Source organism: Falco punctatus (genome assembly GCF_963210335.1).
Source record: "Falco punctatus genome assembly, chromosome: 3".
Lineage (NCBI taxonomy): Eukaryota > Metazoa > Chordata > Aves > Falconiformes > Falconidae > Falco > Falco punctatus.
Genome location: NC_137582.1, coordinates 32,037,682 through 32,064,239, shown reverse-complemented (window position 1 = coordinate 32,064,239; position 26,558 = coordinate 32,037,682). Strand labels below are relative to the sequence as shown.

At 39.2% G+C, this 26,558-nt stretch overlaps 1 protein-coding gene across 3 annotated transcripts in view; it reads right to left on the bottom strand.

Annotated features, from left to right (window-relative positions):
* Nucleotides 1–26,558, bottom strand: part of TRIQK (triple QxxK/R motif containing) — a 98,778-nt gene that overhangs the window by 32,169 nt on the left and 40,051 nt on the right. The window contains exons 3-4 of one of the 3 annotated variants that reach the window (XM_080381748.1): nt 16,571–16,656; nt 1,642–6,907 (exon numbers count right to left, since the gene is read on the bottom strand). In XM_080381748.1, the coding sequence (XP_080237874.1) occupies nt 6,794–6,907; nt 16,571–16,656 (200 nt within the window). In that variant the 3' untranslated portion in view covers nt 1,642–6,793. Of the gene's footprint in view, nt 1–1,641; nt 6,908–12,822; nt 14,497–16,570; nt 16,657–26,558 lie in introns of those variants that run through there. The other 2 variants (XM_080381746.1, XM_080381747.1) reach the window with 2 other exon arrangements.

The window sequence follows — 26,558 nt, the reverse complement described above, 5'->3', positions numbered from 1 at the left end:
TTTTCCCCACATACATTGCCTAACTTTAAATGAATTTGTGGCTTTGGTAATGATCTGAAGAAGCCGTTCTACTCTCTTCTTTGCTCAGCACATCCCATTATTACTGGAGCAGCAGAGACACAGTGGTACAAAGGGAAAGTTCTGCCTGAGATGAGCAGCTCAAGACTGGCTACAGTTAATGAACAGATACCACCAATATGATTGTTTGCCTTTCAAGAAGGAACAGTTACAAGCTCATTAGGACAGTGAGAACCCAGGACACTTGTCAAAACAGCCCTGCTTTAAGTAGACAACCACAGCTCATCTTTCAAGTGAGAAGCTGAAGGAAGCCATCAAAAGGGAAGAAAGCAAAACCTGACTTTCACCGTGCAGGCTGCTCTGAAGGCTCCTCAAGCAGGAAGAGCTAAAGTTGCCCTGAATTTGTAATTCTCTGTCCTTCCCAAACCAGAGCAAGTCTTGCTATATTACACAGTAATAGTTACTCGAGGCCTCTTCAGCTTCAGCCAGGCGAGAGCAGGGGAGATGGCAGGTCACTGCCCAGCCCCTCCTTGCAAAAGAATGATGCCTACAACTTTCCTATCAAAGGCAGTAGGCATGAGCATGACATTCTTCGACTGGAAAGCAGTCCCATAGACACTAAGGGAAACAACAATGCAGAAACAAGTCCCAAAAGGACAACAAAACACAGTTTTTCTGGCACCTCCCTGAGAACCTAATAAATAAAAGTAAAAAGCCTGAGCATCTCAGCTTCTATTTATTTGTGGTAACAAATCAGGCACCAGTGATGGTAGGAGGCTCACCCTGTAGGTTAAGCTCTGCTCTGTTCTTTTTTGTAGCCTGTCCAAAGCAACCCAGGAGCGCAGCTCTACTCTAAACACCAGCAGCTCCCCACCGAGCAGGGGTGATGCCTTAGGAGTGCAGAGTCAGCAAAAGGACTCCCCTGCCATTTCCCTCCCTGTCCCTTCTCTCTGCTGATAGTATCACAGGAGAAGAAGGTGTCTCCAGAGAAACAGGAACATTGCCAGTATCAGTACATTTACAATTAACCCAGTAACAGACAAAGCTACTCTAGAGTGGCATAATGTGACTTGTTTTATACATGAAGGCACCAGCAATCAGCCTTGACTTATGCTTTCTCTAAACCCCCCAAACCCTGTTTATTCCTTACGTAAATAAATCAACCATTGATCCAACGAGAAGCTGCTTTGTTTCAGACATCTTTATCTCCTCCTGGCCCTTTTTTTGCCCTACGAAAAATTAGAAGTTGAGGTATCAGAATTTTCTTTTCTTCTACCCTCTTCTTCTTGAGCAACAGAGTGAGCTATGAGGTGGTTGTCTCCTGACAGAATGGGCCATTTTACTTCAGTTTTCTTCCACTCTCATTTCCAGAAGAACTGTGATAGGAGAATGACACCAGATTGTCACCAAACTCCATACTCACCTCCTGTGGCTTCACTCTTTAAAAATTCCTACAACCTCTTTGTGAGTTCAGCAAAAAGCAGCTCTTCATAGCTCACATTTATAACTGACCTGAGCAGATGCCTTTTAGGAAGAAACTGGGCAAGGCACGAACTGTGCTGCATGGCTGTCAGCTTTTATCTGCTTTTTTAGTGATTCAGAATAAGACAACAGAATCAAGCCTATTTGACTAGTCATGTATTTATTTGTGGTTTTAACATGCAAAACCAGTATAACAATTAGAGAAGTTAGAAAAAATATAGCACTGAAAAAAGTATTCATGCAGAATGAGGCTTCGACTTGAACTATCCTCCACAATCACCAGTTAGTTGATTTGTCCCAATATTTATAGTTCATCATTACAACTGCCAAAACTGGCAACCACCAGGATTGTTGTCTCAATTAAGGACAGTAAACAGATTGTCCCATTTTTTTTAATGAAAAAAAAACCTAAAATGTAATACTTCACAGTTTAACATGTTTATTCATTTAAACGAGCTAAAAAATACTGGTGTGACATCTGCTTGAGAGACATTGGTACCTAACATTTTGGCTGTCTCCCCATCGATTTGGTTGTGATTAAGGGGGGATAAAAGGAAGAGTACAGGATTCTGTCAATTAAATGCATTGATGAACTACAAAAAATATTTTTCTACTCTTGGAAAAGTGTAGAAATACATCTACAAAAGAATGCATTACAGCAAACTAAGAGGATGATGGGGAAAACTGTTGCAAAATATCTCTGTTGGCTCTTTCAGGGAAAAATACTGTAAGCGTAAGATCACAGACAATCTTTGCCGGTTTATTTATCTCATGGCTTCATTTCCCAAAGTGCAGGCATAATCCACTACAAAGTCTTTTTAAGAAGCAGTTCCAACATCACATTGCTGCCGTCTTATTGATGTGCCATATTGTTATTTTCTTAGTCATAAGCACCACTAATTATTATGCTACTGTAAGTAAAACTTGAAATGCGTTCAAGATCTGTAGTATCCTGTTTGTTGGCACTCTAACTTGCCTAGTCTGCATTTCAAGTACAGTCCTTTACTGAGAATTGTCCTGAATGCATCTGACCTTCACTAACTGGCTCAGTTGTGCCTTACAGGCACAATCCTGTATCAGAGCAAAATGAATCATCTCTCTACTGGGAGCTGCTAATAACATTTTCCTCCCTGAAAGGGCAGCATTCAAAACTTGGCCCTAGAGTCAGCAGATAAGCCTCTTCTATGGTAGCAATTTTCATGGAAATGGGATGAGTGGTTTTGTATGGCTTTTACTGTGCCTTATTTAGTAGGGTTGTTTAAAAACTGTTTGTTTTCAAACACAACGTTTAGGTCAACTGCCCTAGATGACACCTAAGCAAACATTACTTTGCTCATGTTGGGGATGTTTGCAGTTACATGTTGCAGCATAATCTTGCAGTCTACCTGTTGTCTCTGCTACAGCTGGTCTGATACATGGAAGGAGCTATGGCAGATCCTGAATCACATGATGTCCATATGATATGCAACAGTGAACTTTAAATAAAGTGTTCTTCAAGAAAAGTTTAAATATATCTCTAGGGTCTATTAGGGAAATGCTTAACATGCGTCCTAAGCTTCCAGTAAAATATATTTATGGACTCTAGGAAGTAGAGTTAAAGTCTTTCCTTGGCAGCAGCACTAGTAAAACTACTATACTGAGGCTTCTGTCCTGAGATAGTCTACCTGCTGGTTCTGCTTTTGTAAGATCAAAGAGAAAAAGAAAACTGCTGTGGAAAGATTTACCGACTAAAGTCACTGCTGGAAGACTGTTAGGCCTTCCTAGCCAGAGACTCTTCCAGACAGGACATCTGCTCCCACCCACAGCACAAGGACCCAGTACGGGTATCTCCTTCACAACCTCTGCTGGAAAAAATTCTGTTTACTCCACAAGCACAGGGCAACAGCAATACCGATGTCTACCCTTTCCCCAGATGTGAATATCCTTTAAAAAACCTGCCCCATTAAGCCAGGTTTGCTTTGGAAATTGTTTGATCAGCAATCTTTCTTTGAAACAAGTGTATAAAAGTACTACTTTTATAGCGAAGTCAATCTGTCTGAAGTTGATGGAGCTACATGGAACAACTTGGTCTGCAGAAAGAGATCTGCTCTATTGGTATTGGGTAGGATGCCAAGGGACCTTCTCTTTATTATCTTTTAAGTATTCATAGGCTACACTTCGTTTTAACATGAGCTTAGGGACTTTAGGGGCTAGAACTGCCTAGAATAATCCAGATATTCTAAAACTGGTGAGTATCACTGCTCACATTTGAACATTGTGCAGGTTAGATTGCTTTAATGTCCTTTCAAATGTATATATAATTCAGTGTGTCCAAAATTAATAAAAGCACCAAAATACTCAAAATATATTTATTAATAAAACAGACACTGAGCAACTCATACAAAGATAGGTGGTCCAAAACCCAAGAGGTATATTTCAATCTCAGATATGATAAGGGCAAAAAAAGCCACATGTTTGCAAGATTAAAATTAGTCTCTACTTTAAAATAGCAGACATGGACAATGTAGTGCTCCAGAAAGAAGAAATAACCAGGTCAGATTCTGATTTCCCCCTGGAGTGAATCAGTTGTAAACTCAGTGAATTGAGGGGAATCACAAGTTAGTAAAATGAGAATCAGACCTCACTGATAATATTGTTGTGCTTGTGCCTTTTAGAAAACCAAGGATGAGCAATTTGATGAAAAGTGGGGGCTTTTAGCTTTAAAGAATATAGACATATGACTCCTAGAAATTATTGTAGTGATAAGAGAAGAAGTTTATTTGCGGCAGTATCTACCATGTATTTCTATGTACACTGAACAGAAGTCTACCCAGTTTATCTAAGCAAAAGGAAATTTTCTTGTTACATGAGAGTATCTTTCATGTAAATGAGAAGGCCCAACAGAGAAACTGCAAACTATGGCACTTGTGGGCAATATGGACTCATAAGCCACAAATCAGGGGAAGCTGTTTCAGTCATACACGCTTTGGATTTTGTCTGTGAGTCATAATTACGGCAAATGCAATCCTCCTGTTCTAGGAACTTGATGTTCATAAATTTGACAGTGGAATAGCTTTCTTTTTAATGTAACTGATTCAGAAAGCAGGTTACAAGACAACCTGCATGAAAGGGATAACTACACATCTTTCTCAGGCTACACATCACCCAGATTGCTACGTGCAGACGTTAAGAAAGCAATCCTTCCAGCATTTTATGGAACAAGAAAATTGCTCATGCAAAGTAACAGAGAAGAGGTCTGCAGCTTCTGTGACATGTGGTGCAGCACTGGTGAAGTGAAAAGCACATCACATCCAAGGAGACAGCTTGTGATATGCTTTTGACTCCACTGAAAGTCGGGCCATGTGTCAGATAATGCTTCACCATAAATGCAACACGTTGCTAAGCTTTTGGTCATTTATGTATTAGCTGACTATAAGTCATACGAATGCATAAATGGTAGGATTTTGTGTCTGTAACAGTCATACTTAGAAAATGAGAAATATTTGCACATATATGTTTACGCCACTCTCACATTCTTCTAGGAAGACTGTTGTACTCTGAATTTCTAGAGGAGTTGTTTTGCATTGCATAAAGTGAATGAGGAGTATGACAGATAAAAAGTGGATCCTTAGAGACTCATAATGTATATGGTCATAATTACCGTATGGTTTAAAAATAAACTGTATTGATCTAAGTTCCTTAAGTGGTGATAATGGGACTGTGTCAATTTAAAATAAATATATTTTCCATTATAATATTTGCTATAATTTGTATCCCTTTGTCTTCAAAATCTTAGTCAGGCATTTCTGGAACAAGTCAGTAAAGATCTCAGTTGCAACTAAACTTAACATTCAGCCCTGAAACTGGTATCATTGATAAAGCCAAGCTAGTTTGCTAATAGAATGACAACTTTATGATAACTTTTCTGGAAGTCAATCTGCCTACGCTTCTTGCCACATTCTGCACCAATGGCTCTATGCTTTTCTTGGTATCAAAGTGAATCCGAACTAAAGAAAGATTGACCACATTTTTAAAAGGGTCAGAACTGAACCTTTACAACCACAAGTTCAGTTATATGCCAAACTTGAAGCAGAACAGGATAAAGCCAGAATTTTACAGCTCCCTGCAGCTGCTTTGACATACCGACTTCATCAAGTGGCTTATGGTTATCAAAGGGATCGGAAATGTTATCTACAGTGCTTATTCTGAAAGGTACTTTGCAAGAACTGAAGGATGTCACGGAGCCAAGATTTTCCCAAATATTAGTACACATTAAAAAAATGGTTTCGTAATACTTAAAAATTCTCACATTAGTTTGATGATTAAAATGACTGTATAACTGGAAAGCATTTTTTTCTTTTTTTTTTTCTTCTTTTTTTCTTTTTTTTTTTTTTTTTTTTTTTTACAATATCCCCCTAATAGGTAGAGCAAGTTGATACCACAACCAGCAGGAAGAGTATAATTAAAATACAATTTCGACTTTATATTAATAATAGAGCAATACACTAATTAAAGCCAACATCGACTGAACTTTCTATTTACACTAGTTCAGACAGCACAGGAGGCAAAGAACTGTGTTTCAGAGGCATATGCGAATGTTAGAGCTTCTGTCATCCAGGTGCCATTTCTGACAGAACACATGTGTGCTGAACAGTTGGCAAAGAATGAAAAAGATTACTGCAGATATATGGGCACACAGAATCTGGGATGACATAAAATTAAGTCCATATAGGAGGTGACAGACTGCTTCTAAAAAGATATTTTTTTCCTACAATTTCTTCCATCTTAGTGCATGCGCGTGTGACATGCACAAGAAAGATTAAAAGAGAGAGAAAGGATGAGGGTTTTTTGATATATTTTAAATACAAATTAATAAAAGACTTTTTATTTGGTATTTCTGCTTTCTTTTGAGAAAGGAAAAGGAAACTAATTTGGCTATTAGGAAGCTTTGATTCCTAAATTTAGTCAAGGCAGACTCTCCTCCTGTGAAGTCAGCATCAATACCCATGATAATAATAGCACCTGTCTTTTGACATCAAAGTTCTCTGCCTGAGAAAAAAATAGTGTAAACAATAAACTTCATATACTGATGCTCCTGGCTTTGGTGTTAACCAAATATGCTTGCCGGGCATGAGTGTTCTTCTCTTATTTTGGAGATCTGGAATGTAAAAGTGACTGACGTATTGCAAAAATTTCCTGTGAACTTGGACTGCAAGAAATGGCATCATTTACTGTCTCACAGTGAAGGGACTGTGTGTTCCTATGTAGTCTTGTTGAAGCTGAAGAAATCTTGATGATAGATTCATTGCATCTGCTAATTTTCATCTGGATCCAGATCAAGGTCAACTTCATCGGAAATATTAAGATAAAAGAAAGCATAGAAAGCCAACAAAAATACCAGTATAGCTGCAAGGACAAGGGCAACTTCCTGTAGAAGTAAGAGGAAAAAAAAAAAAAGAAACAAAACCTGTTAGAAACATTACCATATTTTCAGATTAATCAGGAATAAATATTATTTCCTTTCTATAATGCACATCAAAATAACATCAGACATCTATAACTGCATAAGGCATTGACACATTAATGTTTTCTTCTATGTGATTACCATTTCAGAATGTTACAAAATCCATTCACATAATAAAGATTTTGGTGAGTCTGATGTACTGCCAGAAAGAGGATATTTGGCTTAAAGATCTTTGTTCTGACCTAGAAATAGGAGCTTTATATCCTTTTATTATGGTATTCCTTCTTTTTGGAAAGGAAAGACAGAATTCACAAACCACAGTTTTGAACACAAATTTCAGTTATGAATTTACACTGTGAATTTTGATGTTTTCTAGCAATATGGTACTGCTTTTTGCCAACAAATTTGTAATTTTTTAATGAAGCAAACACAGTATGGTGGAAGTCAATGAAAATTGCTACCTCTACCTCCCAACCTCCTGGCATGCATTACAATATGGAACTACAAAATCCTTCAGAATTGGACGAAACTTTTCTTCCTTCCCCTCTGCAATAAGGCAAAAAGCACAACAATTTGCACTTGCGCTTGCCTCTCTTCCCATAAAATATTGCAACTTGCTGCATCTTCCTTAATTAACATAAAAGAGTCTTCCAAAGTATACATGATTTATAGCAGCTTTCAGAAGCAGAAAAATGTTTTTGTACTACACGTCATACTCATTATGTGACTGCCTATCATCATATTCTGTCTTGAGGCTGGACTCTGTTAAGCTTCAACTTTGGATCTCAGATATAATAAATCATAGTACGATCATCCTCTTTATAACACTACTTCTTTCAAAGTCACAGTATTTCCCATTTTTAGGTTTTATTTTCCTAAAAAGCACAGTAAAATTCCTATAGTGTTGACTCTCATTTTGGTAGACAAAGAAAGAAGAAATATAAATTTGAGAAAAATCCTTATGCTCCTTCAGCTCACAGAAAGTGCAACCTCCACAGCTAACAACGTGCACTGGTTCATTCCTTATCATCACGATGTATTTTTCAAATTATGCACTGAGGTGCTCAAAAGGCACTGGTTAGTTAGCACTCCCCAAACCATCTTCCCACTACAAAAAGAAGCAACAACATCCCTTCCAAATCTCAGCTTCATATTAACCTACAAACCATCTACATCAGAACAATCCAGCTGTACACTTAAAAGAAGAGAAGAAAAAGAGTTTGCTGACACTGTAACTAATCTGAACTGGTACAGAAGACCTACTCTGCCAGTGGGACTGAATGAAGATGCCTATACCACACCCAGACAATCAGTCCCCCTTTACAGTTCAAGGAGAGAATCTGGCCCTCTTTGGTGTAAGATTCATTGTGTCCTCTAAAAGAAGTCACGTAGGTCAGGTGAATTCTTCCTAAAATGTCTGTTTGTCCTCTTAGACTAGAAGGGGAGTGGAGATGATACCTCTGGCATGGAGACCTGCACTGCAGGATGAATTCTATCCAGTATCTCTAGACTGGTGGTGGCTTTGTGACCACCTCTGTGTGTCTGCTGCCATGAAAGAGTTAAAGTTGAGTTAGCTTTATTTTTTGAAGTCTAGCCCATACTCTGGCATTCTTCTATAGAACAGCATTTCATTTGCATTTACATGAATGCATTATATAGTTTATCAGAATGTTGGATCAATAATTCAACATATGCCATCTAATAAACTTTGAAATACTACTGCCGAGTTGGCATATGCTCTATAGGAGTCTTTGTTCTACAGAAACCTTTGCTTTACATTTTATATGGATGATTAATAGAGATGTGCTTTAAATTTATTTTACCATATTAAAATCACTGCTGTAAATTTGCTGTAAATTTAGAATTATATTATCCTCCAAACCTCATCCTCCTGATTTCATATGATTTGATTAAAAAAAAAGAAAGTACATCTAATTCACTAATATATTAAAGGAAAGTGATTTTCGCTTTGTTGCAGTTGCAACACGTCAGTATCTCACAAAAGGGCATGGCAGCATCAGACAGGTTTCATTTATTTCCTTGTATCCACAGCTGTGCTCCCAGACCCATCTGGCCACACAGCTACTAATCTTAAGAGGATGTAATAAACAAGTGACATACAACTGCAAGCTCCATCTGCTCAGGAGAGTGGACAACAAAACCGTACAATGCAGGCACCGTTCACACTTGACACAGAGAGCAAATTCATTCCAGTATTAAAAAGTTTTCCCCCTTGTTTGGGTGCCACGCTTGCCACACTTTCTGCTTTACACAAGGTTCACCTTTCCTCCCCCTTCTGCCCTCTCTTATGAAATTCTGTGGTAGCAGCAGTGAAAGTTTGAGGAATGTTTGCATTAAAGATTTGTTTTCCAGGAAACAGAACTGGGAAAATCTTGATTTTTATTCTCAGGCTGCCTAGTAACTGCTTTGAGGGGCCTAGTTATTTAATTCCTCTTAAGTTTTAGAGTGAATAACACTGATATACAACAACGCTACTTCCCTTACACAGGCTTCAGGAACCGGGTGGCTGGATCAGTATTTATTAACTCTGGGAATGAAAACACTTATTGAAATTCCAGGTTTGAAAATTATGCAAGAACCTTAACTCTGAGTTACTGAAGAAGGCAGAGTAACAAAAACCTAAAATAAATGGCCTAACAAAGGGCACCTGGCTCTCAGCTAGAGAGTCTCTTAAGAATTGCATCCAGTTTATGAACTTTTATACACATAAATTTTGCAAAGTAAATAGCAAATGAGATGCTACACCACTATACTGTCTTTGTAACAACAGTATATATTGTCATTTTAATTTGTTTTATAGTTATCAGGCTTAGCTATTTGTATTTTAAGCCATGCATAGAAATGAAATGTTAAAATACTCTTCGCTTGGCATATATAGCTCCCTTTCTCTTGCACTTCATCCCCATCATCCCTCTGCAAAATCCATTTACTCAGAGGATTTCACCATGAATAATTAACCAATATAGAAAAAGTCCTATAGAAATAAACTTAAAATGATCACAGGGCTTTTTCTCCTTTTTTTTCTTTTATAACATGATACAGAATGCTAGGAAATAGCATCCCTGCTCTCAAATCCCAAATTACAGTCAAAGGAGCCTTTAAAAGGAACAGAATTTTCTATTATATTCTCTTATATTTAGAATAATGTCTGCAGAACCCTACTGATTTATTTTTTGTCAGTTTTATGTGTCTCATGCCAAAATACAGGGATAACGTCCTCAGATTCACCCTGGTGGAGCAAGTTGCAGAGTTGTGATCTAAACAAGATTAATTAGGACATGAAAAAATAGGGGTGAGGAAAAAATGCTGGCTATAATAGCACAAATTTGGACGCTGTGTAGGGTAGCATCCTATCCTACATGTACAGAGAAATATCACACTTTCAGGAAATTTCTGATTTTTTACATATTTTTTATGTTCCTGCAAAGAGAACTGTACATTTTTAATATGAAACCAGCTTAAAACTAGGTGAAAAAGTACCACAATTGCTGTCTTTGAAATGCTAAACCACCCCTAGCTATTTCTGAAAAAAGATGAAAAGAAAATCATGCTGACTAAAGATACCTGTCAAAATAAAACAAACACACGTAGACTTGGCCATCAACCTTTTTATCCCATATAATTTCTAACTGGAAGACTTTATCTGGACATTCACTGTGATACGTTTTTAGTTTCAACAAAATCATATACAAAAATGGATGTTTACTTCCTTACTGCAGGACACCTACACTTAATACAAGGTAACAAAAGTAATTTATTAACTTTTATCAGCAATTTTTATATTATCAATTTTTTATTGTAAAAATTTCAGATGGAGGAAAGATTGTTATTGTCTCAAATAATGAAAACAAGGTACTACTACAGTCATCTAAAAGGCCTGGCTATATGATCACAAAGCAACAGGAGTCATTTTAATACAGCTAAATGCAAGATAATACATACGGGTATCAAAGATGTAGATAGTACTTAGGAAGTGGAGGACTCTTCTTGAAAGACTGTGACTCTGAAAAGATCTTTGGATTTAAGGGGTAACCACTCCCTCAGTGTGATCTCTGGATGTGCAAAGGCGGAGAGATGACTGGTATTTGTTTTATCATAGAGAAGAATAAGATGTAGTTTGGTTACAACATATAACTATATGTGCCATACACCCGTATTTAAGTAAGGCGCTTCACAGTGTGGGGTCCTTTTATCTTGTTTACAAGAACCTCCCAAGGTCCAGCTGCTGTTAGATAAGCTCAGTCTTGAAACAAGATGCCATTTCCTAGGAGCAAGAATGATTGACAATTCCAGTTACCTCTTGGGGAAAATATGGACTTCCATGGCTGTGTGCTTTTAATGGTCAGATGTGTCAAAAAAGTACATTTTTATTTAGCTACTGGGAAGAAAACTTCAGCTTAGGATCTCCTTTCTACACAAGCCCAACTGCCAGCCTTGGAGCTGGCAAACCCAGCCCTCCAGACTGAACTCCTCCTCCAGGGTGCTGGGAAGACTGGGATTACTTACATGGTCAGTGCTATATTATGAGCCTCTGAAGTACCTGAGTGTTAAAAAGTAATGGCACCTCATACTTCAGTGCTTCAGCCTTTTCTACATAGGAACAAAAAAAGTTTCTTTATTTTTCAGGAAATTTTTCTCCAACTGTACTGGTCTGATTTCTGGGATTTGAGGTTTTGTTGTTGTCAACTATTCTTTGAAGTGTTATGTTGGTCATCAGTAGAGACCAAAGCCTGAGAAATACAGACTACTGCTCCAAGATCGTACAGAAAATCCTCCTAAGCTCCTTCTTGGTGCATCTTGTTCACATGCTCAAACCACCATGATTACTGTCCTTATGTATACAGGTCAGGCCAGGGTCAGATGGGAGCAATCTGATTTTGTTTTTCTCTTTGTATGTTTTCTTCCCCCCTCCCTGCATTTCAAGGTCAGGGATCAAAGCCTGACTACCGGGATCACTGGGAATATCACACTTTGTTCCCTGATGGCACATTAAGCTGCCCTGCTCTTTATGTGAGGCACATAAGCTGGTTTGAAGACCCAGTATTTTGGTCATTAGAAAGTGCTTGGACTTCCTAGAAAGTATTTGGATGAAATTTCATGATCTGTAACATATAGAAGGCCAGATCAAATGATCTAATAGTCCCTTGTGGCCTTAATTTCTGCAAAGCTATGAAACTATATTTCTAACTTGGCAAATGTAGTTCACTAACTTAGCAAATTATGAACAGCATGAAATCAGAGAATACCCTTTGCCAAAATACACTAGGAATGTCTTCTTATCTATTCATACATAACTTGTTCCAGATGAGATAAAATCTTAATAGTGAGCTAGCTAGCTACACATTAGATTCAGTAGATATGCAAAAGAATGACAGACATTAAGCTCCTACTTTTTTAGGAAACATTTTTTCCTTAGCTCAATCGATGTACTATGTGGCTAATAATTCTCTATGGAGTGGTATTCTGCAGCTGATTATGTCTTTGCAAGTGAGTGTAAAATACTACTGTTCAGATTTGTGTCTAACTTTCAACAAGAGAGAAAAATTCCAAGATTCATCCCATGGACCACTGATTCATTCTTGCAGTGTCTGAAAAAAATCCCTCCCCAAGAAATCCCATTACCTTTGGCCTCCACATATCAAACCCCAGTTATCTGGAGCTGAGCTTCCACATTCCTCAAACCATTTTCTGCTTGTCACCCTCCTATTGACACCTCTTCCTCACCCACTGAGGGCAGAGTTAGCACCAAAGGTGCAGACCCATCGCTGCTTCACCTGGTAGGACGGGCTGGTGGGCTTCCACCAGCACGAGCTCCCGCTGGGGGGATAACAAAGGTTAGTGGCTCCCTTTTTGCTACAGCTACAAAGAATTTGGTCTTATCCAAACACCAGGAGACATACGGCATACTGCTTTCTGTCTGAGTTTTTTCTCGAGACAGGGGTTCTGCTTTTCCAAGAGGCACCATCTATTTTGACACTGTCGGCATTAATGTCACATATACACAACCAGCACAATAGCTCTGCTACAGTACTTAATTTTTAAGCATGTTTAAAGAGAAAATATTAGACACCCAATACTAACATGGTCACCCTGCTTGAACTAACTTTTGATAGTTATTAGTGCTTAGCTGCTTCTCTGACATTATCAACATGGATAAAATCTCTCATTGGGGAAATTAAAAAGTACTAAATGCCAGCAACTGAAAGAAACTTTGTTACTTTAAACCTTGCATTAAAATGACAAGGCAATCAAAATTTGACAAGACAAGCTAATTAGTATGCCAGCGATGAAATGTGAAGGATCTCCAGGGGATTGGTTCTGAAAAGTTTGATGTCATTTGTAGGGCCTTTTTTTTAAAAGTAAATGTTGTCAACTCTCATGGTGAAATACACAACAGTTGAATTTCATTATCTTCACAGAAATTAAGGACTAAAATCCCTTCGCTATTTTCCAGTTCTCCCCCCCAAATACTACACTGAGTCTTAGTTTACAGCCAGGAATATAAGCCCTTTAGGACACTAGTGCAAAACAACTCTGGAGTATCAATAAGCACTAAAAATCCTGTCATGTTAAGTGGCAGTATGGTACTTACTGTGTTAGGTGTTTCACAGAATTATAAAAATATTCCTCTTTCTCAGAGAGCTTATAATTTTACATGTATGATAAGGATATCCTTCCTCTACAGTATTTGTCTTAACTGCAACTTAGCTTTTTATAGGAAAATGTTAATATATTTTGAAATTCTGCCTGCCGCGTCATGTACTGAAACCTGGATAAACAAATAAAATATATATGGTAAATACACATATTGTGTGGGTTTTCTCAAAGATTTACAAGAACTCTGGACATTTCTATTTAAAGTGCTGACCATTTATTTCATTGCACTGTAGTTACACCACTTTTTTTCCCCTCAACACAGATTGAAGTTAATCAACTGTCACAGCACAGAATCAGGGCCTACATCATATAAAAAGACTAAAATCTCAGTCTTTGGAAGGTGAATCATGTCACTTAACACCATCAGAAAACTCTGCAACAACTGTGACGATCCCTTCCCAAAGGAAGCACCTGGGCACACTCAAAAGCTCTGAATATTGGGAAACAATCAAAGGCATGCACATTGAAGCCTCAAAATAATTTCACGAATATACATAACCTGATGGGACCTCAACTCTGTTGACTCTTCTGACAGCCACAGACATGAGGAGTGGTTTAATATCCTGCTGTCACACTAAGCAGGAGACTTCAGGAAATTTGTATTTCGAAATTTATCCAGAAGACAACAGGAGTATCTGGGATAGGTGTGGAGAATGAACATAAGAAGATTGCTCTAGGACAGCTGGAGGAACTTGGAACTTAACAATGGACTGAGCAAAACAAGCCCTGCCTGAGGAAGAGGTTCCAGCGCTTCACAACTAAGCAGCCTCCCCTGGGGCAGGGAGGGCAACTTCCCTGCATGCACACCAGGAACATCCACTGCCCGTGGTGAAGCTCTGCTGACCTGGCGGGATGGAGCAGGTGAAGAGTTGCCACTGCAAGACAGGAGGAGGTGCAAGTTTACCCCAAGACGTTAAATATGCTTCCACAGTGAGAACTTCAGGGTCTGTCAGCTGGAGTGCAGAGTTTTATTCTACAGGGACTGCCCGTTCTCTGGTAGAAGTATTGTAACATTTAGTAAGCCTGAGGTTGTTGGCCTTAAGCAGGCTCCCTGAGAAGGATGCATGCAAAGGCCCTGCTTTCCTTCCCCCACAAGCATATATCCCTGGAGGGAAAGGTGCCCAACTTACCTTCCCTTTTGCTCCACCTGTGTCAGCTTTTCTCAGCAATTGGGAAGCAAAGCGAATGACTGTAATCTGTTTGGGGATCATCCAGAGTCACATTTTAAGGTCCAGGTGTGCAAAAAATATTACAGCCAGGAGACAATGTTTTAAAGAATTTCTTTTTTTTCCCCCTTTTCTTCTAAAGGCACAGGCAGAATTGCAAACCTCAGACACTGGACACTGAAACTGGCAGAACCCAGAAACACAACATCCCATGACCTGCAGAGCATGTGTGCACCTTGATGGTAAAACTCATTCTTACCTAGAAGTCAGCTAGTGTTCTGCTATAACACGCAGGGACAGATTTCTACAAAATAAACTGCTTTTAATTTCTTTACTCACTAATACTTGATTCTTCATTATACGTATGATTACACATATGCTTTCCTATTCTCCCTCATTTTTAACTAACAATTACTTAGGAAAACAAGGAAACAGAACAGGTTTTGAAGGACCAAGGTTCCTATTTTTCTCACTTGTGAAACACATGTAATAAACATGCAGATTTTAAAAGAACTAGGCTGTACAGTAGAAGTCTCCAAGTAGAACATCACTTTTAAAAGGTCATGTCATTTAAAGTAAAATGAAAAGAAAAAGTAAAATTTAATAGGAAAGGAAGGAAAAAACATTGAACTCAAAAGGTTAATAATCTATCCTTTAAACAAAAAAGGCAATCTACTTTTTCTCATTAAAACTTGACACACAGCACTAACGGAGGAGATTATGTTGTGAAAACATACTGCATCGCATGGTAATGCTTGATCGAGATCAGCAATCAGGAGCAAAAAGAAAGCACTGTTTCGTGATTATAATAGCAAATTCTGGAAGACAACCAAATACATCATCTGGCAGCTCAACAGCTGTTACAGCTTGGTAGTAATACCTTGGCATTTGCTATAAGCTGTAACTTGAAAAAATTGATTTCTCATCTGCCAGAAACAAGAAAATGTTCTCCTTTTAACATTTATGAAGTTTCTTTCACTACAATACCCAGGTATTTGTTCCACTTTTTTATAGCTCGGTTTTTACTCTTGCTGCTAAGCTAATTGTATATCAATTTGATTCAAATATAAGTTTGAGGAAAAAATACTAGATGCAACTTAAATAAACAACGTGCATTCACATAAATCCCATTTTGATGACACACGGGGTAGCAAATAGCACAAAATATTCCCAATTGTCCTCCTTGCTCATATGCACAGCCATGATCAAATAGTCATTATTATAATGCATACACGCCTGAAAAATGGACGAGTCCAAAATAAAGTTCAGTACCTTTCCATGTGTTTTGCTGTTTAGTTAAGCCTACTTTTTGCTGGTCAGAGGTACTACACAAGGATGTAGACTGAGATAATAATGCTGAGAATTTACAATACTTAACAAACTTAGTCTTTAAATTACTCCTGGGTATAGGATAGGAAGAGGAAGAAGGAAGACATTTATTGTCATTTTTATAACTATATGAAATCGTTAAAGCATTTGTTCTGTGTGCAGAAAGGCTTCCTGAAAAGATCAGTTTTCTAAGCATACAGTACTTCATTGACCTTAAAGTAAGTATGCATCATAACAAGGACATGGACTACTTAAAATCTTTTAGCATTTCAACTATTCTAGTTATTTTAGGGTTAAGTAAAAGCAATCCATCATAAATATTTCATATTCTGGCATTGCACTTAGATTTTGAAGTGTCATAAACAATATTTCTCAGAAATCAATATTCACACACAGTACATCTATGGGGAAAAGTACACACAAAGGTGGTATAAGCTTTCAAATAGATCTCTACCTTTACGCCTAGTGCAGTTTTCTTGGCCTCTGCTTTTAATCTTGTAGCTCTTAACATAGGCCTGGTTTTCTTATAATCTTGTTTTCCTAGAGGAGAAAAGCACATTTAATGAAAATGATGCAAAAAGAATATAAAGAATGTCAGCAATTATTTCAGTTGACAAGTCAGATCGAACATTTTGAAAACATCCCACAGACCAGCACTTGAAACAGGAGCAACTCTGTCAGACAGGGGCTTAATCCGTGGAACAAGAGTCATTAACAGAGGCAATGATAACAACAAGCAAGAGCCGACAGAGCAGCCTAGAGCCTATTACTCCAGAGGGCCATCAAAACACACATACGGATAACCACCTACTAGTACAATGTTTATTAAATAGTTCAGTAAGCATCAGACAGCAAATAAGTAGATTAAAAGTGGATGACGTTTTTCCCCTCTCATTTCAATCATAACAAAATTTTCATTATAATTTTTGTTGTTTAGTCATCCCTAATGCATATATGAATGTGTAATATGGGACATTATGGTGAGTGTAAGTGTTTCATCATTTTGAACCGGAAGTTATTTGCAAGCATCAGAACTCAGAGACATGCAGGTCAGTCCAAGTAAGCACTAACAAAATGACTGCTTCACACCATCTGCTTGTAGAAACATGTCACACACAATCTTGTAGAAGTGTCTTAGACTTTTTAAAAGTTAGAGGGACTAGCCCTTGCAGCCATAAAGAGCACAGAAAAGTACTGGATTACTGCGAGTCCACAAGAACTGAGTTCAGAGGAGGACATACTTAGAAATGGCATAAATCATTTATCTCAACTTAATAATAATAAAGCATAAAACACTTGATATCTCTCAGGAATATTTTTGCTCTCTGAAGGGCCTGTTACTGCTGTGCTATGTACTATTAGCCATAGCTTCTTTAAGTTAACAGAAGTCAAGGTACAGACACAGTCACAAAAGAAGAAGGAAAAGAGGAATCTGTGAAGAAACTGCTCAGAGGGCTAAGAGCCTCAGTACAACCACTTTGGCATTTCCAGCCTTTTTGTCCTTATTGCCTACTTCCAAAGCTGAGCAACGATGCTTAAAGCAGAAATGTTTGGCTATTTGGCCACTAACCTGATCTCTGTCTGTGACAAGATGACCTGCCTAGTGGATGAAGGAAAGGCTGTGGATGTTGCCTACTTGGACCTTAGTCAAGCCTTTGACACCATCTCCCACAGCATGTCCTGAAGAAAACAGCTGCTCATGCCTTGCACAACAGGCATACTTTATGCTGGTTTTAAAGCTGGATGGATCGTCAAGCCCAATGAGTGGCAGTAAATGGAGTTACATCCAGTCGGTGGCTGGTCACAAGTGCTGCTCCCCAGGGCTCAGTTCTGGGCGCAGTCCTGTTTAATATCTTTATCGACAATCTGGACAAGGGGATCAAGTGCACCCTCAGTGAGTTTGCAGGTGACACTAAGTTGGGCAGGAGTGTTGCTCTGCTGGGGGGCAGGAGGCTCTGCAGAGGGATCTGGGCAGGCTGGACCGATGGGCCAAGCCCAGTTGTAGGAGGTTCAACCAGGCTCAGTGCCGGGCCCTGCCCTCGGGTCACAGCAGCCCCAGGCAGCGCTGCAGGCTGGGGCAGAGCGGCTGGGAAGCTGCCTGGGGGAGAAGGCCCTGGGGGAGCTGGCTGACGGCCGGCTGGGCATGAGCCAGCAGTGTGCCCGGGGGGGCAAGGGGGCCCACAGCGTCCTGGCCTGTATCAGAAACTGTGTGGCTAGCAGGACCAGGGCGGTGATCGTCCCCCTGTACTCAGCACTGGTGAGGCTGCACCTCGAATCCGGGGTTCAGGTTTGGGCCCCTCATTTCAAGAGGGACGTTGAGGTGCTGGAGCGTGTCCAGAGAAGGGCAGCGGAGCTGGTGAAGGGTCTGGAGCACAGGTCTTGTGAGGAGCGGCTGAGGGAGCTGGAGGTGTTTAGTCTGGATAAGAGGAGACCTGTGGGGACCTTACCTCTCTCTACAACTACCTGAGAGGAGGTTGTAGGCAGGAGGAAGTAGGTCTCTTCTAGATAACAAGCAAAAGGACAAGAGGAAATGGCCTCAAGTTGCACCAGAGGAGGTTTAGATCGGATAGTAGGAAAAATTACTTCAGTGAAAGAGTGGTCAAGCACTGGAACAGGCTGCCCAGGGAGCCGGTGATATCACCATCCCTGGAAGTGTGCAAAAAACACACAGATGTGGTGCTTAGGGACATGGATTGGTGGTGGACTTGGCAGTCGTGGGTTAATGGTTGGACTTGATATTCTTAAAGGTTTTTTCCAACCTAAATTATTCTATTATTCTACGATTTTTAAACAACTAATTTTATCTAGTTGTGCATTAGTTTTCATTATTGTTACATTCAAATAATTTAACCTTTCCTATAAAACTGTGCCCAGTAGTTTTGTGCATGCAACACTCGCATATGCTCAACTGGATGGGATCTTACATTCATAATACAAAATGCAATCTTCTCATTTTATGGTCACCTTCAAAACTGGGATATTATAGTGCAGTAGTGAAATTCTGCAACATGAACTGGGAAAGAAAGATCTTCTCCACTGATATACTGGATTAATGGAAACATGCCTCTACCTTTGTCTGCTCTATCACTCTGCTCATATTCAATGCAGAGCTCTTCTCTGTAGCATATCGTGGATGCTGAACTCACATTACCAATTTACTTTTATTGTATAATCTCTCCACAATCCTAGAGATTATATATTGTGAAGGTCCCCATATTATCCTCTGGTCAGATATTATTCATAAAAGACTTGAAATAACTTAGAAAATACTCAATGACAAAAGGAAAAATATCTGAAACCATGTCTATTGGGGAAAAAAAAAATAATATCCAAGGAACCTTCTTAAAGGGTGGAGAGAAGAAAAGATGACAGAATGACAATTTATGTCAGATGCTCCAACATATTCATCCAGTCCAATATATCTTCTTTGCAGGACAGGACCACTGCAGTGTTATTCTTCAGAAGTCAATGATATCTGATAATAGGATGCATCTGGAGTACAGTGATTTTTTTGAATACTTAAGGAAAGAATGGCAGGAACCACCAAAATGGCTGTCATGAGATGAAGCCAGCCAGAAAGAGAACGTGTTTCTTCTCCCTAAAGTACTGCAGTCGTACTTTTGCTATGAAACAGTTAAAGAGCTGTCAGAATTTCCATTATTAATGACAGGAGTTTATAACTTATAAAAATTCACTCCAGGCTGAAATTTGGCACAGATATACCCCAGCCTTGAATTTTTTTGTTTGTTTGTTGGGAGCCAACTCTCAATAAAGTGATGCAGCTGTTCTTACTTACTTGTGAACAAACTACAGAAATTTATCCAAGATGTTTTAAGCATTAAAGATACCTTTGTTTAAAAGTACATAACTGACAAGGACTAAGTTCAATTTCAGTTCTCATAATTCAGGTTTGCTGCTCTCTCATCTGGGGTAAATAAAGCAGGACAGCCAGAGCTTTCCCTTCCAGTGATGCAACAACAGTAGATAATGAAAACTGGAAAGCTCTGTAAGGCCCATTAGGAATGGGAAACAAGTCAGCTACTGAAACCCACCTCCCCTTCCTTCCACTGCCCATTTTCCCTCCTCCTCTCCAAGGCTCAGCTGCGAAGGTGACACGAGCAGGGGTAGATACTGCACAGGAGACCCAGTCTGTGAACTCCATTTATCAGCAGGACCAAGGCTACTCCCAGAAAAAAAAAAAACTTACTGGCGTTCTTTCCCTTGGTTTCAGGAACTCTGCTACTGTTTATTCCAGTGTCATGGCTATGGCTAAGACCAGATTCTACTTATCTAGAGAATACTTCCAGATTTATACCAAATCTGTTATGAACGACTAACACTCCCACCCTCCCCACCCCATGTATATAACAAATAGGCTATTTCAGTAATGACTCTAGAGCTGGTAGTTCTCTGAATCTATGCACCTGCAATTAATTTACCATTCTCTTTGCTAAATGTGATAGCCAAAAGGAAAAAAAAAACATGGTGGGGAAACAGTCTGAGTCCACCAAGTGCAAAAGTTTAAAAAGGGCATCTGTGGAGCTCTTTGTAATGAAAACCAGATTCAGCAATTGTACTGACAGACTCTGAAAACATCTGAACTTTCTGAGGCCTTGGGAAAGACATCTGCACTACAGGACTATAAAGAACTATGAAATGCAAAGGCCCTACCATGTGAATACTGATCATTACCACCTGGAAAAGAAGCAGAGATAAGTAATACAGGCTCCCTACGTTCTTTTGGACCTGCAAACTCAACCAGTTGGAATATGTATATTCACACTCCCAATGTCTTCTAGTTTTATCTCACCTATACTGCAAGATTTCTTGTACATTTATCTGTCAGAGTCATCAGCGTAAGCTGTTCCTTCTGCCCAGGAAGTGACCGTCAAAGCCTGCCAAGACAGATTCATCAGACAAAGCCCCGTTTGTCTGCTTTACCCAATGGCTATTCAAGGCACTGAGTTTTCCTGAGGGAATATACAAAGGCAAGAAGATGAAGACAAAAAGACAGAATTGGAAAATTTCCACACCAAATCTTACTTTTTGTATTACTTAAGCAAAATCTTTTCCTCTTCTACTTCTCATTATTCTTATGAATTCGTCACCTCATCTCTCTAACTCCCGTGTCAGGCTTCCTTAATTTTTCCTTATAATTACCCCAATTTCCACTTTTTTTTTTTTAAACAAATTTGCCACTTCTTTCTTTATAACTTGTTCCAAGTCCATCACTTTCCTTTTTTAAGGCCAAAGAACTAGTCCATGATAAGGCAACTTTGCGTAATGACTACAGCCATCACCTCTCTGCTTGCCCTGCCTCCTGCCAGTCCCTCCCAAGACCAGGTGCCAAGATCATCCACCTTTCCATTTCAGTGCTTGAAGTTGCTTTGCCCTTTGGAAGCTCTCCAGAGGTCACCATTCACCTCACCCCTTCCTTTCACTTTCTTGCACATTTTTTTCCAAAGGAGTGGAAAAGTGACCTCAGTAGCAGCTGAACTGAGTTGTGCCCTATTTACAAATCTGCTTAGAAAACTTTTCACAGGTAGAAATCAAGACTATTCTAATAGCTTCCAGGATTAGGAAGGGGTGAAGATAAGGGTGAAATACAGGGACTTTTTGAGCTACTAAAGACAGCTGTATTGTAAAAAATGCCAGTGTCTCTCTCAGAGTGAATATTAAGGATTCATACCATATGCAAAACAAGTTGGTTTCTCCTCATGTAACTAGGATTAAAAATCTACGGGTTACACAAGAATTTTTGTGATTTATCTCTAGTCACAAGGGAAACGAGATCCCATATATCTTCTATTCAATAATCTTAATAACAGATTAGAGATTACCTGATCTTGTATATTCAGTTTTCTTTTTAACTAAACCTCCAGTGACAGCATGATTAATGCAAAACTTAAACTAAATACATATGAGCTAGACAAGTTCATTAGTTCTGGGTGACCATTTTTTTTTAGCCTACAGAAATGTTGTGACATTACCAAGCAATATGCATAACACTGTACCTTCACATACATACCAAGCCCTGTTGTACAATTAAATGTGAATACAACACACTGAGAACTGTATTTAAGAACACTGACTACATTTAAGATTGTGTTTAAAGATGCTGCCATTTAAGATACAACCTAAACAAATCTATAGAATAACTTCATGAGAAAAAAAAATTGATTCCCATCCAATCCCTTCTAGATATTTACTCTCTCATTCTAACAGTAGCTCATTACTGGAATTGAATAAGAGACTAAAGCCTAGGCTACCTCTCTGCTTTTCAATTCATCAGGCTTAAGCAGAAACAGGACTGCATCTTTGGCCTTTGTTGATGCTCCTGTCCAAGCTTATTATCATATGAATATCTAGTTATTGTTTTATAAATGTTCACATTTCAGGAGCTCCCCGCTTTCTTTTCTCTCAGCAGACTTTACAATATCCACCTTCATTATCATCATGTGGCAGCATTGCTCTTTGCCTGCATTTGCTACTTTAAAAATTAATGCACTGCTATTTTCTGAATACTGTACTGCGTAAGCTGCTTATGAGTACATTATGCTATCAAGCAAGCACATGCAGAAAAGCTTCCTAAACTGTTATTCTTTCAATGAAAATACAGCTGGTTCTGCTTCAAAGGCACTTCTTTTCACCTGCAAATGGACTTGCTCCTACACTTATTCCTCAATTCATTGTCTTTTATTTGTGTCTGCAAATCTTTAATTGCCTTTAATTAGAAAAAAGTAAATTCAGTGCTTTAATCTTGCAAATACATTCAATCATAATTCTGTCTGGGATGAATACCAAGTTCTATTCACTGACTGATCTTTATAACAAAGGTATATAAATTTATTGTCCGTTTATATAGACCACACCAATTAAGCCACAATGGAAAAGCAAATAGATAAGAGTCAAAATATTTGAAATGAGAAATATGCAATCTAAATTTAATTACTCAGACAAATTATTTGAAGATGAGTTATTTACAGCATGCCAAAAAAACTGACAGATAGTAAAATTCGCTAATCAACATTACAGATTTAAAATTCCTTTCAACACTTTCACTATAATTCATAACAACCAACAAACTGCTGTCCTGAATCTTTCTGTGCTGGTATTATAGTCATAATAAAAACATTAGTAAGACATTTTCCATACAGTAGCAATCCGTTTCATATGTTAAAGTATTGTTTAAGGTGTAATAAAACTACAGCTACTGGGTAAATTTTAGTTACCAGTCGTATAAACAAAGTACACTAATGTAAGTGATGCTGAAACCCTTACTAAAATGTATACATAACTAATTAGAAACTACAGAGACTGTGGCAAGCTCTACTGTCTTTCTAGGGTTTCCACAGTCCTGATTTTGAGCATCCCCTCCTTTTCCCCACTGTAACAGGGGAACAGGAAAAGTTAGATCTTGCTGATAGAGGCGCACATCCAGGATGGAGACAGATTCAGCCACACCATCATCCACAACCTCCTTACATGCAAGATACAGAAGGTCACAGCCATTGCACCTGACTTCAGCTTTAGGTGACTGCTTGTTTAGGTCTCTTCTTCCCATAGAAGAAACTTCTCCAAAGAGGGAGTGACAGCAGTTTAGTACAGTCTAGATCAGGGGCCCTCAAACTTTTTAACCAGGGGGCTGGCGCGCGGATGCAGTGGCAGGCAGTCATCTGCGGCTGCTTGGTTTCCCCCCCCGACCCTCGGTTAGGTGGGTGGGGGGGTTCTATAAATACCAGGGGCTGGATTGAGGACCCTGGGGGGCCATATCCAGCCCGCAGGCCGTAGTTTGAGGACCCCTGATCTAAAGCGTTCACTATCAGTGCCTATTTTATTGTCATCAACAACAGAGAGAGCCTAGATATTCAGTACCCAAGTCAGGTGCATTGGTTTCACCTCCAAGGTTAAGCAGAATTAATCTGAGCCAAGGAACTGTATCTAAAGGACAAGTGGAGAAGGAGAATCAGTTTTCTGCATGCTTTTGTCTGGACTCAGGACATTTGCAGATATAGTCAAATTACCTTTGAAGTAATTATCTTAAGTATTACTAGTACTATAGAGAGAATATCACAGAACCACAAAGGGACTGTAAAATGCATCTAAAACCCACAGTTTTACTTCCACCCTTGCTCAGCTATGACATGGTGATTCCCAAGCCACTTAGCTATGCCTGTACTACAGATCCACTGTTGTGAGGTCTTGCAGCACTCTCCAAACTATCAAGCTGCAACAAGACCTTTTACCATCTCATACCAGCACACTCTTCATGCAGTCCCTCTGCTGCGCTACCTTGCCTTCACCTCATCCAGGACCCCCTCTCTCTTCTCTTGCTTCTTCTTCAGCTGCTCTCCCCTCACTGGCTCTCAACCCCTTAACAGAACCAGCCACAGCTGCCCCTTATCTACATCGGCGAACCCTCCGCCCCTGAAGCCAACCACAGCTGTATATTATCAATGCTAATTAACCAGCTTCATTCTTCTACAGTGAGGATGTACCATATTTATTACACTGCTTCTTCTGAACCGTTCCTGTGTACCAGCTATGGCTCCTGGGGCTTTAAGCTACAGTCTCATAGAACGGTTTAGGTTAGAAGGGATTTTTGGAGGTTATTTGCTCCAACCTTTCACTCAGAACAGAGTCAACTTCTAAACTGAATCCAACCTGAAATCAGATCCAGTTGTTCTGGGAGCTGGTCTAGCTGAGCTTGTCTAGCTGAGTTTTGAGTATTTCCAAAGGTGAAGATTCCACAACCTCTCCAAGCAACCTTTGACCATCCTTCTGGCAAAAACACTGTCTTCCCACCCAATGAGAATTTCCATGTTCTAACTCATTTCTTGTCCTACCACTGTGCACCTCTGATGAAAGTTAGGCTTCGCCCTGTCCGTAGCCTCCTACGAAATACCTGTACGCAGCAGTAACATCTCAGCTGAGCCTCTTCTTAGATCTGCACAAACCAGCTCTCTCAGCCTCTCTCTGTACAACCTGTGCTCCAGATGGTCATCCTGGCCCTTCACTGGACACACTCTATTGTGTCCATGTCCTCCTCCTAGTTTTCTTGATGATGGGCATAGCATTTGCCTTTTTCCAGTCATCAGGGAACACTTCCCTGGAATCAGCTAAATGGCTGACAACTCAGGAAGAATTTGGCCATAAAATCTTATTGTCTGAAATACCTTAATGTAACTATAGTAATGTAATTAATGTGCACCAAAAGAATTCCGTAGGGTCTGTAAACAGCAAGTCAATGGACTAAAAAGTTCAAATCTGTTTGTACTTTCAACAATTCCATAAATTTACGGTAGTTGTTTTGTAACAGGAAAGAATATGTGTTTGGTTTTTTTTTCTGCGTGTCCTGGGACTCCTCAAAACTGAGCTCTATCATTTCACACACAGTAGCAGAATTTTTCTTCAAGTATCTTTAATAATGCCAGCAGTTAAGGTGTCTGGCACGAGGAAAGTGTTTTCTCAAGTGCTCTGTAACACCACCTAGATCCATAAAGGTACCTAGGCACCTATCTTCTAAGCTGTACAGAAGTATATGATTAAATATCTTTGAGAGACTTTTAAACCAGTCACTGTGTATTCCTGGAGTAACAGAATTTCAATCCAGTGAAATTCTGTGAAACTCTGCTCCCACGTGACACATCGTAAGCATGCATGCCTCATCCATTACACTGTAACTCTAAAACTGGAAATAACTATTTATTTAGGATGTTACCAGAACCTCTGAAAACCAAAATTCCACAGCAATTTCAGGCCTAACCTCAGTTAAAATCAGACAGCAAATCACACATCAATAACAGTGTTATAATCTATGTTTGAAAATTGGCAACAGAAGTCCAGTTCACATTACAGAAACAAGCTCTCAAGTATTTATTATTGGGTTTTGTGTTCTTAGTGTCATTCAGATGTACTCAATGACCATTCTTTTCCCGAGAAGCAGAAGTGAGATTTTTTCTTTTTAATTAGTGTGATTCCAAAGGGAGTTTTTGGGGTCTTAGGTTAACAGAAATGTTTTGATATGTCTTATACCTACTCAAGAGTATGTCTGTACTCAGAAAAGGCATGAAACCCCCCCACAGCCTCTCTATTTTATTCAGGTTTAACAGCAGCTCAAATCACTGACCATTTTTCAATCTTGAGAAACGGAACAGCTTGACACTAATAATACATTTGCAAAGGACACATCATCATTTAACACAACATTAAGTGCTCAGGGACAACTTTTTACCGTAGACACAATGTGCTCTGAGCTCAGGGTTGACATTTAATGCTACAAAGATAATCCAGCGAGTCGTTCAAGAGGGGTAAATTAATTTTCAAGCAACTATATTTCAGCTTTAAGCCAACAAAAAGGATGCATTAAAATGAATAAGTTCCTTTTATGCTGCACGTAAGATTAAAACCACCCCAAAATATAAAGAATTCTTAAGTATACC